General features: G+C 50.8%; 1 protein-coding gene across 2 annotated transcripts in view; it reads left to right on the top strand.

Moving 5' to 3' along the window:
* The first annotated feature begins 10,224 nt into the window (after positions 1-10,224).
* The window catches only part of IGSF3 (immunoglobulin superfamily member 3), a 77,478-nt gene continuing 70,920 nt past the window's right edge, over positions 10,225-16,782 (top strand). For both annotated transcript variants that reach the window (XM_042866764.1, XM_042866763.1), the window contains exon 1: positions 10,225-10,296. In XM_042866764.1, coding sequence (XP_042722698.1) covers positions 10,236-10,296 — 61 coding nt within the window. In that variant the 5' untranslated portion in view covers positions 10,225-10,235. The remainder of the gene's footprint in view (positions 10,297-16,782) is intronic.

Raw genomic sequence — 16,782 nt, 5'->3', positions numbered from 1 at the left:
CAAATGGCTGTAAAGTAGATAAGGAAGAAAATTGTTCTGGTAATATTCCAAACATTCCACCAGCACTATGGTGAGCATGTCCCAGAGAGGTGCTGTGTAAAAGAGGGGAAACTTTTTCCTTCTCTGGTGAAACATGTTCAGTTCAGGTACGAAGTCTCAGAGCAGAGCTACTGGCTGCCAAGGAGGTCTGCAACAGCAGCAGAGCAGGTGCTGTATGGAGAGGAAGAGACTGAGTCTGAAGGAAGAGAGACTGAGGCAGAAAGAAGAGACTGAGTATGGCAGGGATTTGACAGCATGCTGCTGCTATTGCTGGGGCAAACCAAACGGAAGCAGGGGACCCTCAGCACAGCCACCAAAGGGATCTGTTATTCCATTTATTCCAGGGTATAATCACATACATACCCACAGGATGGTCTGAAGCCACCTCCCTTGTTCGTCTTCACTTCTTCCAGAAGCCAATTAAGTCTTTCCTGAAGAGATGCTACATCAGAGAAACAGAGGCTTGTCTGAGATTGGTAGTGGTTGTCATCCCAGCACTAATCATAATGAATCACACTCAAGCTCCTATTGAGCTCATATTTTCAAAGAGATGTTGGTTCTTGATCCATTCATTAATATTAATTAGCATAAAGTCACGTTTCATTTCCCACTTACGTGTCCAAGCTGCATCATCCTTGTGTACCTAGCCTGTGCTAAAGAACCAGATGCCATTTATGGATGGCACAAAATAATTAGCTAATAGTTAAGAAATACGTATTTCAAGTTAGTTAAATATTTATGCCAGACTTTTTCCATTTTGGCTCCCAGCCCTCATCTGGGGGTTGCAATGCAATTTAGGGAAGATATGAGAAAGTTTTCACAGTTGTATGCAGCAAGCCTTAATTATACATTCTCCATATGGATGCAAATATTTGATGTTATACAGATGTTGGCAAGGAATTGACCACCAGGTACCAGAGTAGAAATAGCAGACTTCAGCAAGCATATCAAAATCTAATTCCCTTGTTGTCACTGGATGCTGCATAATGCATCAGTCACTCCTTCGCTTCTGATACAGTATCTTTTGCTCAGAGATCTCTGCTGCAAAATACTTCCAGGTAAATGAATAAAAAAATGGCCAGGGCTGGAGAGAGGGCAGTCTTGGGAGTGACTGGAAGTCACATCCTGCATCTTCTGTAGAGCTGATTTCAGGCAGTGGGAGAGGTGTCTGCCTTTGTGAATGCTCAGATTCTGCTTGTATCTGCCACGCAGGGCCTTCCATTCTTAACCATGCTGAGGTGGCTTGCTTTTGCAGAAGCTCCAATTATCAAACACCCAAATTATCCGCAATGTCTTGAGCAGATAATTACATTGAGCTAATTACCACAATACCTGGGAGCTTTCACCTTCCTGTGCTCTCTGTCAGGTGCAGACTCAGATCCAGCCTCAGTGGGGATGCAGTTCTGCCTTTATTTTCTGGAGCAGATCTGGGCTGGGAAACTGTGGTAAGAGTGGGGAGAAGGGGTAGTGTTGGCTAATACCTATCTGTTAGAAATAATATCAGCTCTCACAAGGGTAAAATACCCTCTAATCTAGTAAGATAAGAGTATGTCTTGTGAGGTGCATCTGGGGCCGGAGAAGGAGCAGTGACCCACACCTTTTCTCACTCACCTGCAAGCCACATATTCCTGCCTTTGAGCTTGCCTGGTTTCACAAGTAAGCAGAAACTAGCTTACTCACTTGGGAGATGGAAAGACTTCTAAGAAGTACGTGGGTGCTATAGTAGATAGTGCTGTGCTTCACTAAACAGAGCCCTTCCCTTTGAGTCAGCCTGCACTGTGGTGACCCAGTCTTTTTTCTCGTTTGGACTAAATTATGAAAACCGTGAAGGATTTCTCAAGGTTCCAGCTAAATTGCAGTTTTTGCCATTCCAATCTGCTGTTCCATCTCTATAGACAAAAGCAACTGCATTTTCCCTGCCACCCCTTCTGTGCTGTGAAATAGCTGTCATGCTCTATCCCAGAGTTAGCTGCATTGTTGCGGGGGAAGAAATGTTTTTTTCTGTCCATGCACGAAAGTGAATAGATAAATCTCTTGAGTTGAAGAGGCATTTATTTTGTCCTAGAGTGGGAAGTGGATAGAGGAAACAGAGAAGGACTCTACAGTGAGCTACAGCTCAAGAATCAGTGCATGATATTTATTCTTTGGACAGGCAAAGGAGTGCAGTTCTGCCACTGTTTTTCTCTTAGGTCAGAAGCACAGGAGTGACACCAGAGTAACTCAGTTCTGCCCTCCTGAGAGACAGCAGTAACAGCAGCAGTTTTAACTTATTGCATTTAATAAAGAGGGGAGAGACGATAAAGCAGCAAAATGAAACTTCTGCCCACAGCATAGCAGAAAGGGGAAAGAGGTCAGATAGAAGTCCAAATGCCAAGTTATACTAGGGTTACGTTAGGGTTCGAGCTTTCCCTCCCCTGCCAAGAAGTGTCATATCCTTGCTTTGTTAGAAGAAGGGTCAAAAAAGGAGGTGATCAAGCAGTTCTGCAGAAGAAGTTCCTAAGTAAAGGAAAAACCTCTCTTGCAGTCTGGTGAGAATAACACTCGGTGCTCCAGTTACTGGGGGCACGGGTGAAGGGAGCTAGTGAGGATGCCAGAAAAAGAGTGCAGCAGGCGTCATTGCATGGTGGTGATCTACTTTTAAGTGATACCAGAAAAACCTATTAAATATATAACCTCAGCGCCCAGAAAAATGTGTTAAGAGGTTTATTCGTGTAGGAAAAGCTTCATCTTATAAATATAGATAAGGGCTTCTTTTTTCCCTTCTTTTGGATTTCCTATAGAGAAAATGCATTTGGACTGTAATTTCCCTTCTGGGAAGCTCTACCTAGTTATGCTGCTTGCTGTTTGGCAGGACTGCTGGGCTGTACTGCAAATGGGATAGCTGGGCATAGTGAGTCCTTCTTAATACTGATCCCCATATATCTTGCTCTAAGCTCCACCCCGCAAAACTTCATGTGCTGCCCTCAGAGGGGGCTGATGGCTTCCCTAAGCAGCTGTAGGACCCCTGTGTGCTGACGGTGCAGCATTGCTGCTGTTCACTTAACACCGTGCCTCCTGCAGGGCTGCTGATGGCTGACCTGCGAGGGAGGGGAAGACACAGAAGACACAGAGGGGGATCCTGCTCTTCTTATTTTTCCTTCTCTCTCTCAATACAGGCACTTTCATTTCAGGCAGTGACAAGCACATGAAGTGGGAATGCTTCCATACAGATTAAATCCGCCTTGCTTTAGGTTGCCAGCTTCCTGGCTCTGAGAGGGCAGAACAGGTCCTGTCTCCTCTCCCCAGCCTGACCTACCAACAGAATTCCAACCACTGTCTTAGATCTGATCACAAATCATCCTGCTGCTCTTCTTTGCATCCATCTTCTCCAGTCCAACCTAAAATGTAATTCTGTTTGTTGTTTCTTTAGGGATGGTCGTCAAAATCTCAAGCTCAGCAGTGTTAAGCTCAGCCCGTTCTTGCTCCCAGTCCTCCCCACTAATACCTTGTATGGCATCCCTGCCCCACAGCACATGGCCTGCACTCAAGCCACTGCACAACAAACACCTCTGGGCTGTACCTGCGTGACAAGTGAGGAGACATTCGTGGACATCCATAGCACTCTGTTCTCAATCCTTTTCACATCCCTCCTGAGTTCTTGTCATGTGTGGCCACTAAAAAGTAAACAAAGTTACTGCAAACATAGACACATCAGTAACTTAATCACAGTGATTAATGTTGCCTCATGGCTTCTTTATGCTCCTCTATCTACATGCATCTGTTGTGACTTTGCTTACTGATCAACAACTGTGAATCAGGGCATTTTCTTTTCCCTTCTCTCCCCACGTGCACAGGGGCCGCACTCCATGCCTGTTGATCCTAACAACTATGACAGTTTCCAAGATCACCCCACTGCCCAGCAAGAGGATGACTCATGTCCTGCTGGTATGGAGAAGATCCTGTGATGAGCGTGAAGGACCATCCCATCAGTATGAGTTGTGAAATAGCATGATGATGCTGTGTTTGCATTATAACGTTGCTGTATTTTACATACTGAGGTGGAAGTGGAGTTTAGCTTCTTATCGCATTGCAACACTTCTGCCTTGTTCCTTCTTGGGCTCAGTTGCTGGTCTGTTCAGCACATACACAGTATCACCAAGGTTGGAAAAGACATCTAAGATCATCTAGTCCAATCTGTGATATATTTGCAAACATCTCATTTTGGTGTATTTCTGCCAGAGTGCTTTGGGTATGTTTTCCAGATTGCTTTCTGCCTTGGAAGAAGGTTAGGATCAGACCTGACTTCTGTCTCTGCACCCACACAGATCAGTCCAAGTGCTACCACGCTGACTGGCAGCTCTTCCTCTGCTGCAGGGGCACTTGCCAGAAAGTGCATGAGATGCTGCAGTGAGTGCTACTTTTTCATCTTGGGATGGAAACCAAAGCAGAGAAGGATGTGTTAGTGACCTTATCCTAAAACAAGTCTGCAGGAAAGATGTTTGCTGAGGACAGCAAATCTGCCTGGCAGTGAGCATCCAGCAGACCTGTTGCCTCCTCTCCCAATTCAAAAGGGTGGGAGATGACAGTAAAGAGAAGTGAGGGAGGTGTCCCTGGCTCCAGTTGGTTCTGGAGATGTAGGTTTGCTTTTTCACCTGCAGGCCTACCTGCTTGGTTGTTGTAAGGGCACAGTGAGTCTGGGTTGGGCAAGCTGCTGCCAACATCTCAATGCAAGGAGCAGGACAGCGTTTGTTCTGCCAGTGCACTAATTTAAAATAGCTGGCTACAGCACTAATGCACAGAACTTGTTGCTTCCCTTGGGAGACTCCAGGAGCTGAGGAGTCGGAGGTGATGAGTCACAGGCAAAGTGGTGCAGAAGCTGTGTGCTGCAGGCAGGTGCCCGGCTGCCCATGTTCCGAGCTTGCAGTTGGGGTTGGAATTGAGCGAACAAAGCTTTTCATGTTTGGAGAGGGCTGCCTTGCGGGGCTGTGCTCCTTGAATGGGGGATGAAATGCTGAAGAGGAAGGATTGAACCACAAAGCTTTGTAACCCTGAGGTGAGCTGAGATCAAAGCTAAAGCAGGGCTCCTGACTACCTGAATCCTAAACCAGTCACTGAGTTGGGAGCCTTCATTGCTCCTGTTTGCTCTCCATAAGCACTACAGTCACAGAGTAGGCTCCCCAGCACCATGACCTCCACAGAGGAGATCCCACAACCACTCTGGTCAACCTGTGCCCGTGCTCTGTCACTTGCACAGTACAGAAGTGCTTCCTGATGTTCAGAGTGAACCTCCTGTGCTCTAGTTTGTGCCCATTGCCTCTCACCCTGCCACTGGGCAATGCTCGAAAGAGCCTAGATCTGTCCTCTTTGTACCAAATCCCTGCAGGTATTCATAAATATTGCTAAGATCCCTCTTGAGTCCTCCTCTTCAGGCTGAGCTGCTGAGCCACCCCAGCTCTCAGTTTCCCTTCATAGGAGAGATGCTTCAGTTTCCTGGTCTTTCACGAGAGTCTCTCCAGTATGTCCAGATCTCTCTTGTACTGGGGGGCCAGGACTGGACCCACCAGTGCTGAACAGAGGACAAGGATCTCCTTCTTCCACCTGCTGGCAGCACTTCCCCTAATACAGCCATCTGAGCCATAGTGCCATTCAAATTTTCTTTGCAGCAAGGGCGAGTTGCTGGTTCTTGTTCATTTTGCTGTCTGCCAGGTCCCCCAGGACTTTTCCTTTTAAAAAAGAACAATTTGGTGGAGGGGACAAACAAGAGGATCAAGTCTTAAAATTTCACACTCAGGCATCCAGGCAGAAGGTGAGATTCCTAGCCTTTCGTTCCTGCTTTCTTAAATACTTCAAGTTGTATGTGGTGATTCCCACATGTAAAATGCAAAACAATCCTGGAAGACCAGGTAGGGCATCCTGGACTTCTCCTTCCTAGATGATTCCCAAATCACCTGGTTATTGCATAAAGGTGACCAACGCCCACAGCAAAATGCAAGCAGGTTGCTGCTATCTTCCAAAATCTGCTGTCAGGCCAATATTGAGAGAAGTATGAATTATGAATTGGCTTCAATCACGGAAATGAAGGCGTGGACTCTGAAGCCTAATGATTACATACTTCTTTCAGAGTAACAATCAAAGTGCTTATCATAGCTAACTGGATGAAAGAAATGTTTCACGATAGATGACAGCAGCAGAGAAACTGCTTTTTTTTTTTTTTTTTTGTACAGTTGCCCAGGACTGTTTAGAAAGAATTCAGCCACACCCAGAGTCCCACAGTATTAGATCTAGCCAGGCAATCAGTTTTCTTTCTTCAAAACGATTCTGTGGACACATGTGAAGTATGACCAGGAGCTCAAAGTCCTGTGGAATGGGAGGCTAAAAGTCACTTTGGCAAAGGCGTTCTTTTCTTTTTTTTTTTTTCTTTTTGCTAATGAAACATCCATTATTTTTCTGGTTGCCCCTAAGAAACGTTGACGATGGGAATGCTTATTTGCCCATTTCTCTATGACACTTTTCTTCCCAGTGAAAATAAGAAAACAAAGACAAACTGCTGCTCTGCCAATAATCACAAGGCTGGAATCCAGTCCTTTACTCACCTGTCTCACTCTGGCATGCACACAAATCACAGGGAAATCTTTAAATCAACCTGCAGAACGTCACAAACCTGGGACCCGAACTTGCTTTTGGCAGGTAGAATTAGAAAGCAGCTGAGCAGCCTCCTCACCTCTGGACTTTTTCATTTCCAGCAAACACTCCGAGCTCGGCACATGCTGGGGGTCGCTGCACATCACTCAGCGAGACGTTTCCCTAGCAGCATTCCCAAGCCGGTAGCGTCACGCTTGCCTCACAGACAGATCATAACCCCAGGCAGAGAAGCCACTTCAGACGTGGGGACATTTATGAAATAATTGGCGTACTCTTCTGTCAAGCAACAGTTAAAGAAAAGCTGCAAAGGGATTAGCTGCCATACACTCTGGTGCTTGCTGACAGGTGTCCTGGAAATCTGGAAGCGTGTTATCTATCTATACATAGGGTTTTGTGCTTTTCCCTCCTTCTGTCTCTCCTCATCCCTCTGTCCAGAGTACAAATGGGAACCCTCTTCACCAGCAGCCAGGGAGCTGCCTTGGTGCCATGCACACACCTGAGCTGTGCTGCACCCAAATATCAATGCCAGCCTTCCTGCAATGGCAGTGCCGTGCCACGTGCCAGGGCAGTTAGCGTTTTATCTCTGTTCCAACTGCAGCCTCTCAGATCATTTTAAAGCAGTTTAAATGCTGGCCATTAAATATAAATATCTTCTTTTTCCTCTGGGTGAAACCGATGTTGAAAACTTTGCAACGTAAATAAGATCTGGAGAAAATGTTTTCAGCAACATTGCAGTCCAGCTAAATCATAGAATCACAGAATCAACGAGGTTGGAAAGACCACTAAGATCTCCCAGTCCCACCACCACCCCACACCCACCATGCCCACTAACCACATCCCTCAGTGCCACATCCACACAGTTCTTGAACACCTCCAGAAGTAGTGATTTCATCACTTCCCTGCTGTGGCTATCCCTCCCTACCGTAGCCCTGAGCTCTGGGTATGCCTCCTGTCTCCCCTTCAGCAATATGGCAGGGGAGGTTGGACCGGATCATGACCTCTCCCATGCACGTCCTCGAGCTTGAAGACCACAACTGCTGTGGATCTTCTTTTATGGTCTTGGGACAAATCACGTAGTCACAGGCCTGGCATGAGCCAAGACTGCATTTTGCCATGCTCTGCTGCCATTACCTGGGCGAGCAGATCACATGGAGTTGAGGCAATGATGTCACTTTGCTTCCCAGGGCAAAGGATGCAGCTCCTCACTGCAAATACTATTGCAGCATCCTCCTACCAAAGAGCATGCACATGGCCTGACCTAAACAGTCTGGCTGCCATGGGGAAGGCGCTTCTCAATGGCGCAATTGTCCTGGGAAGCTTCCTCATGAGCACCACGTGCTGCACATGCCTGTCTGAGAGGCGGCCATCCTGTTCCTTCTCCTCCAGGCATGGGAATGGAGCCCAGAGTGGATGGGCATCTGCAGGACATGGGAGCCCCACCAGCATCTAGAAACAGCCAGCTGAGCCCGAGCGGAGGCTCAGTTCGTCACAGATACAGGCTAGGGGATTGGGTTTTTCTCCAAAGATCAGGGAGAGACTGCAGAGCCCTCTGAAGTGCTCGGGTGTACACCAACACCTTTTTTGTTATTGGGGTCAAGCGGAAGAACAAGAGCAAAGGTGATGAAAATTTGGAAACACAGGTTCCCATTAATCGACTTTAGCAAATGCAGTTCTTATTGTAATCTAATTCGACTGGAATTGGATTAATCTTATAATGCTATAATGTCATTTCCATGCTCTTTTTACATTTTTATTGTTCCCGTGCATTAATGCAATACCCTGCCAGAGCTCTGAGAAGGGGATGTGGATGTTCAGTGTGTCTGTGACAACATTTTCACGGGGCATTTTTGTGCTCACACATGTGCTCACACACGTGCTGTAAATAGCAAGAACGCACCTAAATTCCTCTTGAATTCCCTTGCAACAGGCTCTGCTGGTGAGGGATGTGCATTCAGCACTAGGAAAGCAGCACACTGCTCCTGGCCTTGCCCTGCCTGCTTGGGCAACTCGCCCGAATCGTACCTCTGTTTCCATCCCAAGATGGAAATAATCTGTCCACACAGGAATGTGCTGGATCCCCTGTGTGACGTTTCAGCCCTACTATCTCCTAAGAGAGAAGGCAAACACAGCAGTACTTTCCACCCGCTCTTATCAACACCCTGTTCCTTTTCCAACTCTCACTCGAAGGCACCGTAGATGTAATTAAAGCTCAAGGGCCAAAGCGTGAGCTTCATTTCCAGTGCAAAGACACTGCTAACCCTTTCTCCTCCACACCTCTCCCATCGTTCTGCTCCTCCGCTCCGAGCGCATGACAGAGCTGCAAATTAAACCTCCCACTCGGAAAATGTCACAGCTTAACGCTATTAGCCTGCAGGAACAGAATCTGCTGGGTCACCGAGTGCTGGCTGCCGCTGGATCTGCTACCACCGCCACACTGGGGATAGCAATGCGTCCATATGGCAACCTAGGCAGCTCCTGCCTCCCGCTGCACAGCTCCTCAGGGCAGCAGGAGGTCGGGGCTGCGCCCTGTCTTCGTGCGGCACAGACAGGCTGGCTCTTTGCACGCACAGCACCAGGGCCTCATCCAGCGCTGTGTGCACAGGCAGGGAAGGTCTGTGCGGACCCCAGCTCCACTCTCGCTACCTCTCCCTGTCTCTAATCCAACTTTCTTGAGCCAGAGAGCAGCTGGGGAATTCGTTTGCAGGAACGGTCAAACATCTGCACTCTTGAGAAGCGCTTTCTCGTTCATCTTTAATTTACAAACCACACAACCCCCAGCGCCCAGCACAGCCGTACTCGAGCATTTCGTACTCGAGCATTTTGCAGCCTCCTGATGCGGTTTCGACGCGGCCCCGGCGTAGGCACAGGGCAGCGCCCCTTAGGCACCGCGGTGGCCCCGGGACAGCGGGACGGGCTCGGCCCAAACTCGGCCCTCCCCGCCGGCTTCGCACAGAACAAAGGGAGCGTTTAGGACGCTCCCCAGCAAGCCGGCTCCCGACGAGCCCCCGAAGGCTGCTTTTAGGCCGTGAACACAAAGAGACCCGAGCTGTCCCCGCGCTCTACCCTTGCCTCAGCTCCCCCCGCCCTGCCGCCGGGACCCCGCGCCGCAACCCTCGCCTCTCCGCTGGGCGGGGCGGGCCGGGGCGGGCCGGGGGCGGAGTTTGGCGGCGCGGAGGAAGCGCCGGGCACCCCGCGGCGGCGGCACAGAGCCGGGCGGGCAGGTGAGGGCGGCGGGCCGGCTGGGTGCTGCTCTCCGTTGATTTCCGCAACTTTTCGGCGTGAGGGCTTCCGGCCGCCGTTCCGCCTCCTCCCGAACCTCCCGGAGGGTTTTCGCTCTCCTCCCGCCTCTTCCCCAGAAAGCCGAGCGGGGCGGCGGGCAGGGAGGAAAGGAGGGGAGGCGCGGCGGCCGCCCCGCTGCGGGGGCGATGCCCCCGCCCGCCTTGGCGCCTCCCCGTGCCGGCCCCGCCGCCTTCCCTTTGTGCCGCCGGGCCCGGCGCGACGCCCGCCCCGGCTACCGGCGGCCCGCGGCGCCCCGCGGCGGGAGGTAAGGGCGGCCGCCCCCGAGCCTCGCAGCCATGCGGACCGCGCGGCCGCCGCTGGTCTCGCTGCTGCTTCTCCTCCTCGTCCTCCTCCTCGGTAAGTAGCGGCGGCGGGGCGGGAGGGACGGGACCTCAGGGAGCGGCTGACCCGCGGGGTGCCGCGGTCCTGCGGGCGGGGGAAGGAGGGGAGCACCTCCGTGTGCGTGCGGGTAGAACCGGGGCTGCGTCTCCACCGCCGGCATCGCCGCCGAGGGAGGGGGTCCCGCGTGGGAGCGGGCGGGCGCTCGAGAGGAGATGCCCCGGGAGGGACTGGCAGATCTGTGCGGGCGGACGAGGGCCCTCCGCTGCGTTCTGCCGGAGCGGGGTGAACGCGGAGGGAGGGCGGGCGGTCCTCGCTCCGGCGGAACGCGGTTGGAGTGCTTTGTGCCGTCTCCGCGAACTCCTCCGGCAGTTCCCTCTCCCCGTCCCGCTGCCGTTTGTGCCTTGTCCCGTCCCACGGCGCCAGCGTGTTACGCGTCCCTTTCGGTCCCGCTGTCGGAGGTTCCCTCCCAACGGGTTTGGGAACGGCAGAGCGCGAGGCGATCAGAACGCCTTTCTTTGCGACAGGCTGTCAGCCTGGCTCGGTGCCCATGAGTCAGTGGGAACGTTTGCGGAAAGCACCCTCATGCTGGGGCTGCCCGCGTGCGTGGAGTCACCTCGGAGCTGTTCTGATCTGCCTTTTTGTAGGGGGGATTTCCTCCTCTCATCCATGCTGCTGGAGCAGGAGCAGGGCTGGCAGCTAGCTTCCCCTGCCCGGGAAGCTGTCACGTACCTGCCCTGCCAATTTGAAAACGACAGCTTCACTAGAATTGCAGCCGTGCTTCCACATCTGTAATTTGTGCTTGTGCACGCCTGCATGTGGTTTCTCATGCTGCTGCCTTTCCTCAGGGAAGTGTGTATGAGAGAGAGAAGGCTCTTTGAGATGGTTTTGGAGAGGGCTCAAACTTCCCTAACAGGAGCTCCCCCAGATACCAACCGTCTCACAGCTAAGTTTAGCCGAGTGCCCACCCAGCCCATGAAACGGGTGTAGTTGGGCAGCAGATGCTCACTGCTTTGCCTCTGCACGCCAGAGCTCTCTCTGGCTGAAGAACAATAACAGTGTGCTGGATTAAGCGCTCCTAATATGGAGCGAGCGGTTGGGTGTCCCGGCGCACCCGGCCGATGCACGGATGTAGCAGCAGAGGGCATTGCTCGGCCCGAGGCTTCCTCAGGGTGGGAGCAAGGGGCACTCCTGGGCACCCCTTGGCCATGTCGAGTTGCATTTGGGTGCTTTCACCTGGGTTTCCGTAGGCAGCCAGTGTGCATTCACCAAGCTGACAGTCTGAACAAGAGCGGGGCCATGCAACTCAGAGCCTTGCGTTGCACTCAGTGCTGTGGGTGCTGTGTGTACACTGAGGCGTAATGGATTGGCTGGGGGAGAGGAAAAAAGCCTCGTTTCATAACATAGAGGTCCAGCTGGATGTAAAGGGGTTGCAGCTTTCCAACCAAGTTAACATTGCTGCTAGGCTGCCTGGATAGGGTACCGTGGGCTGAGCATACAAGAAACACAACTCAGTTTTTGTGGTGCCCCCTTTTGCAAACTCATCAAAATCACTGAGAGAGGAGTGGCGGTTATGGAAGGAATCAGCGGACGGTTTGATGGAATGCATCGAGCGTTAACGAGCTAACGGGACCTGTGTAGCTGCCAACCCAGGGCTCGGCAACCACATCTGGTGCGTGGGCATGGAGTGGGTAGGTTGCTGTGCTTCTTCCCCTCTGGCTGCGATGTTTGTTACAGGGTTCTCTAAACAAGTGGCACTTCATCACAGCGAGCACAAAATGGGAACATAGAGCAAGTGCTGTAAATAACCCTCATGCAGCGAGGAGACCATTAATACTCGTGCCAGCCAGTGCTAATCCTGCATGTAGCCACAAGATTTACCTTCTTTTTTGTTGCAGGGATGTAAAGTCTGATGCTACTCATATTTATGGTGTAATATATAGGAAACACAATAGGCTTCTGGGGAACGCTGAATCCATTCATGTTGGTGACTGGTTTATGAATAGTTCTGTCTGTGAGGCTCTGGCAGTATCCAGAATGCCACCTGTGAATGCAATTTACGGCTCTTTGTGTTCAAACATTGCATATGTATATATGTACATAGACTCATTACCCTCTTCCTCTCTCTATTCATGCATAGTAATTGGTGATTTATTTGTGATTCCTGGAGGGGAGTACAGCCTGCGGAAGGTCTTGAAACTGCAGAGCACTTGTAAATGGCATGTTGGAGGGAATAATGATGCCAGGGTGACTCCAGAAAAGACAAGGGATGAGCTGAAGGTCTGTCTGCTACCAGAGCTCGCTGCCTGGGGAGCAGCAGAGCATTGCCAGAGCACACTGCTGCTGCTCCCCCAGCTTCGCTGCTGCTGGCAAAGAAGGCAGCAGAGTGGGTGTTTGCCCATGCGAGCTTTGGGGCTGTTTGTGTGTACCAAAACTGGCAGCTTCGGAGCATCAGTGGCACCTCATCTGCTCCCAGATGCGTTATTAGCTTCGGTGGCCAAGATCATGCTTGCTCCATCTGCGTGTGCTCGGAGCTTCCTTTTGCAAGCAGACTATACTGCCATTGCATTGTGTTCTCTTGCCTCTAGGTATGTACTGCAGGACTCAAGGCAGGATGTGGCTGTGCTGCCTTTGCACAGCGTCCTGTGTCTCCAAACCCAGTCTAGTCTGTCTGCCTAGCAGAGGCTGTATGCCTACCTCAGCCACCAGCACTGGGCTGGCAGGCTCCACTCTCATGTTATTCCTGCCATCCCCAAATGGGGCTCCTTGTGGGGGGGCTCTCTCCCTTATGCCTTGGCCGGGCTGCTTGGCCAGGCTGCATGATCTCCTGAGGCCCCAGCAAATCCTGTTTATTTACACAGGAGGTTTTGTTTTAAAACAAATTGTTGTCTCATAGTTGACCTTCCGTCAAGTTAGATTTCTTTATTAAAGCAGTTTTTATTGTAAATCGAATGCATACTTGAAACGTTTGTACCTGACCCATTAACTAAAGTGAAAGGCAGAATAAAGAGACGCATGGTCATTGCGGGGGAGAGGGTCACAGAGAGTTTGGGAAGCAGAGTTCTTCAGCGTTGGGGCACTTGATGAATTTATAGGACCAGATATGTATTTTGTTTCTTGTGGTTTGTTGTTTTCTTCTTTTCTTCCTTCCTTCCTTCCTTCCTTCCTTCCTTCCTTCCTTCCTTCCTTCCTTCCTTCCTTCCTTCCTTCCTTCCTTCCTTCCTTCCTTCCTTCCTTCCCCATGTCTTGGCCTTCTTTGGTACCCCTACATAATCCATCCTGGTCCAGCCATTATCCTGAAGGTTATACAGGCTGGTATGAAGCCAGAGGTATCTTGGCTAGTGGAACTCAGATGAACTGGAGAGTGCTGTAGCCTGGAAGTGTGTTCCTTGCTGTGTGATGGATGGCTATCTGCAGACCCTGCCCACAAACTTACCGCACTGGGAAAACTGCCTGAAAGAAAGAGGAACACTTTTCAAGCACAACTGGGTGGTGTTCTTGTTGCTAGGGCTCTTCAGCTTGCACTGCGACTTGTCTGCTCATACCATGGATGTTCAGCCCTCCAGCCAGTGTTTGGAAAACTACAGTATTATGATTTGCCTCTGGCTTTCGGGTTACTAAATACCCCATAATGATAACCTGCTAAATATGTTTCGACACTGTTTTTTATATTGCCATCTCTTTTCGTATAGCATACTCTTAAGGAGTAGTTCTCTGGCTAAATGTCTGGTGACATTCAGCATCTGTTTCCTATCAGCTCTGCAGAGGCTGATTCCTCTCTAGATAAAGTGAGGCTTGAGCAAATCACAAAGCAAAGAGTCTGCAGCTGTCTACTGTGAGTCCTGAGTGGCTGCATGCCTGTGTGTCATTGTCAGCTTGAACCTGTTGCTCACTCTGCCTCCATCAGTGTGCTGAGAGTGTGTTCCAGTGAGGTGTGTCAGTAAACCACCTAATGACAAAAAGCTTAAGTAGTAAATGGCAAGGAGACGAAAGAAAATCTTGCCCTTCTAGCTGCTGCTAAAGTTGCATTTCAATAACCTGAGAGTAATTCAATAACATCACAAAGCCAAACCACCTCTGTAAAAGGATGGGAAGGTTTTCTCGAAAAGGGAAAGGCTTTGCCACTCTGTGTCTCTGCCTCACTTGCACAAGTGCTTAAAAGCAGCACTGGTTCTATGGCTGCTCCTTTCCAATGTCACTCCATCATTATTGTCTCCTTGGTGTTCGCAGGCATGTCTCCTCCAGGCCCAGAGGGAAGGAAGAGGCAAGCCATGGTGACGTGGAGGAGTGAGCAGAGATGGGAGATACTCTGAGCTAGAGCACTAAGGGGAGGAGTGAGGTGTAGCCATGAGCAACGCTAGTGCTACTGTAAAATTTGGTCAGCTTGGCCTTCTGGGTTTTGTTCTTGCAGCCCTGCAAACAGCTCATCAGGGCCTGACGTGACTGGAGGTGATTTGGATGCATAGCTGTTGTGGTGTCGCCAAGTGGTGTATTTTGTGGTTTGGTTTTACTTCTAGTTCAAAATTGACCGTATGCGGATTGCTTTGTTTTCCAGCAAATAAATTCCCTTCTGGAGCCATTGTGATTACAGGGGAAGAGTGGAAACAGGAGGCGTGTCTAGGTTTTCTGGGGATTTTGTTTGTTTGTTTCCTTGGCGATCGGTTCACCCCCAGCTGTGTCCCTGATGTCCCTGCCTGCGGCACGCTGTCACTTTTATGGCTTTTGGCCTTTGTCTGGAGGCTGATAAACTTGTTAGAGGCAGCTGGGAGCAGGGTGAGGTAGACGCATTGCTCTGTGGACTCTGCAGAGCTAAATGCGAGAGGAGCTTGGCACTGAGCCAGGCTGCTGAGCTAAACGGGAGTTTTCTGAGGTCTTCAGAGTAATGGAGACCTGAGGGTGAGGCCCCGAGCTTCCATAAAAACAAAGTTTTTTGTTTGTCTCATAAGGAAAGAAGGACTCAAGAGGGCATGGGCATGGGTATGGGGACTTGATTGCTTGGGTAAGTTGAGGTTTTACTGTAGGGACAACTGCTGCTTCCATTCTGCCACATCCGCAGGTCTCTGCCCAGGTCTCTCTGCATCTCTACAGGTGGAGCAAGGCTGGGGTGAGAGCCAAGGGAGAAGGCTGGAGGCTGTTGTCGGAAGTAGTCCAGGAGCTCTGTGCTCCAGAAAGCCCTGCTGCTGGAGTCTGGCACTTATTAACTCTGGTTACCAGTACTTGGATCTAGCCGACGGGCTGTGGCTGGCTGCCAGCCCAAAATTACCAGCCCAGGTGTCGAGCCTCATTGGTTCTTTCTTGCAAGCTTGAAATAGGAGCTCCCAACAAGCATGTGTGCCAGCCCTTCTTCTAGTCATGTTTCTTCATACGGCTTTGTAAAGTGTTCGTGGTAATTATAGTACTTACTAATATTTATTCCCTTCTAAGCAATTATCTGAATGCGTTTATCTCCGGTGTGCTTTCAGACTGCTCTGCCTCCTCTTACCCTATCATTTCATCTCTCTGGCTCAGCACGTGCTGCTCCCTTCCTCCTCCACACAGAGCCCTTGCTTCTTGGCTGCTCCATCTTCACTGTGCTCTTTGCCTGGCTCCTGCCAGCCGGTCTTCTGCTGCCTAATCCTGCTGGGTTGCTGCTGAGCTGCCTGGCCGGGTGTTAAGGCGCCTTGCAGTGGAGAGCACGGACACCATGAGGTGCTGGCTGGCTTTGTGCTGCCATTCGGCTTTTTGCTGGCTGCCCCTTGCCTGCACAGTGTCCTGGCAGCTCCTGCTGCAGGATCCTGTCATCCTCCTGCTGCCCGGTGGGACCACAGCATGCAAATCCTAGTGTGTCGGGGGGAAAAGCATGGTGCTGAGGCCGCGGGTTTGCCTGCTGGTATTAACCAAGCAGGCCACTCTTACGCACCCTGGGAGTGTAGCATGGTAGGTTGCTGTGCTCTGATTGATTTCACAGTCAGTGTTAGGAGCAGAGGAGACGAATTTTTTCTTGGAGCTGTGCGGCATGCTTTTTTACCCATGCGTGGTTGATCTGCGGGTCGCTGGCACATGGAGAGCAGTTCTGTCTAATCAGTCCCATGCCACGAGCTAGTCAGCAGTTAAATCTAATCCAGATCGTGTAACTGCCAAATGCTGTAAGTCGCCAAGCCCTTGCTCCGTACTGTACGGAAGGCAGACCTAGGTGAGCTGAGCTGCTGTGTGCTGCCTGAGAGCTACTGTACCCACAGCAGGAAGGGCAGCACTTAGTGAAGAAATTACTCAGATTTGTGCTTGGCTGAAAGTGGAGGTGTTGGGAGGGAGGTTGCTTTCCCACTGGGCAAAGTTGATGTGTGGCTGTGCCACCTGAGGCTGACTTGAGCTAGGGTAGCTGTGCTTTGGAGAGGCTCTCCTGGCTCTGGATTTCCATCTGGATGGAAATCTGGGTGCTTCGAGTGTCAGGCTGTCATCATCTTTTGGATGGCTTGTTTTGGAGGATATGGCGAAGAGGGGGTGAGCTTGAGGAGTTTTACTGTG

Source organism: Lagopus leucura, unplaced genomic scaffold (genome assembly GCF_019238085.1).
Source record: "Lagopus leucura isolate 7727_CA_CO unplaced genomic scaffold, USGS_WTPT01 Super-Scaffold_100001, whole genome shotgun sequence".
NCBI classification, from domain to species: Eukaryota; Metazoa; Chordata; class Aves; order Galliformes; family Phasianidae; genus Lagopus; species Lagopus leucura.
This window is presented reverse-complemented; position numbering and strand designations above follow the sequence as displayed.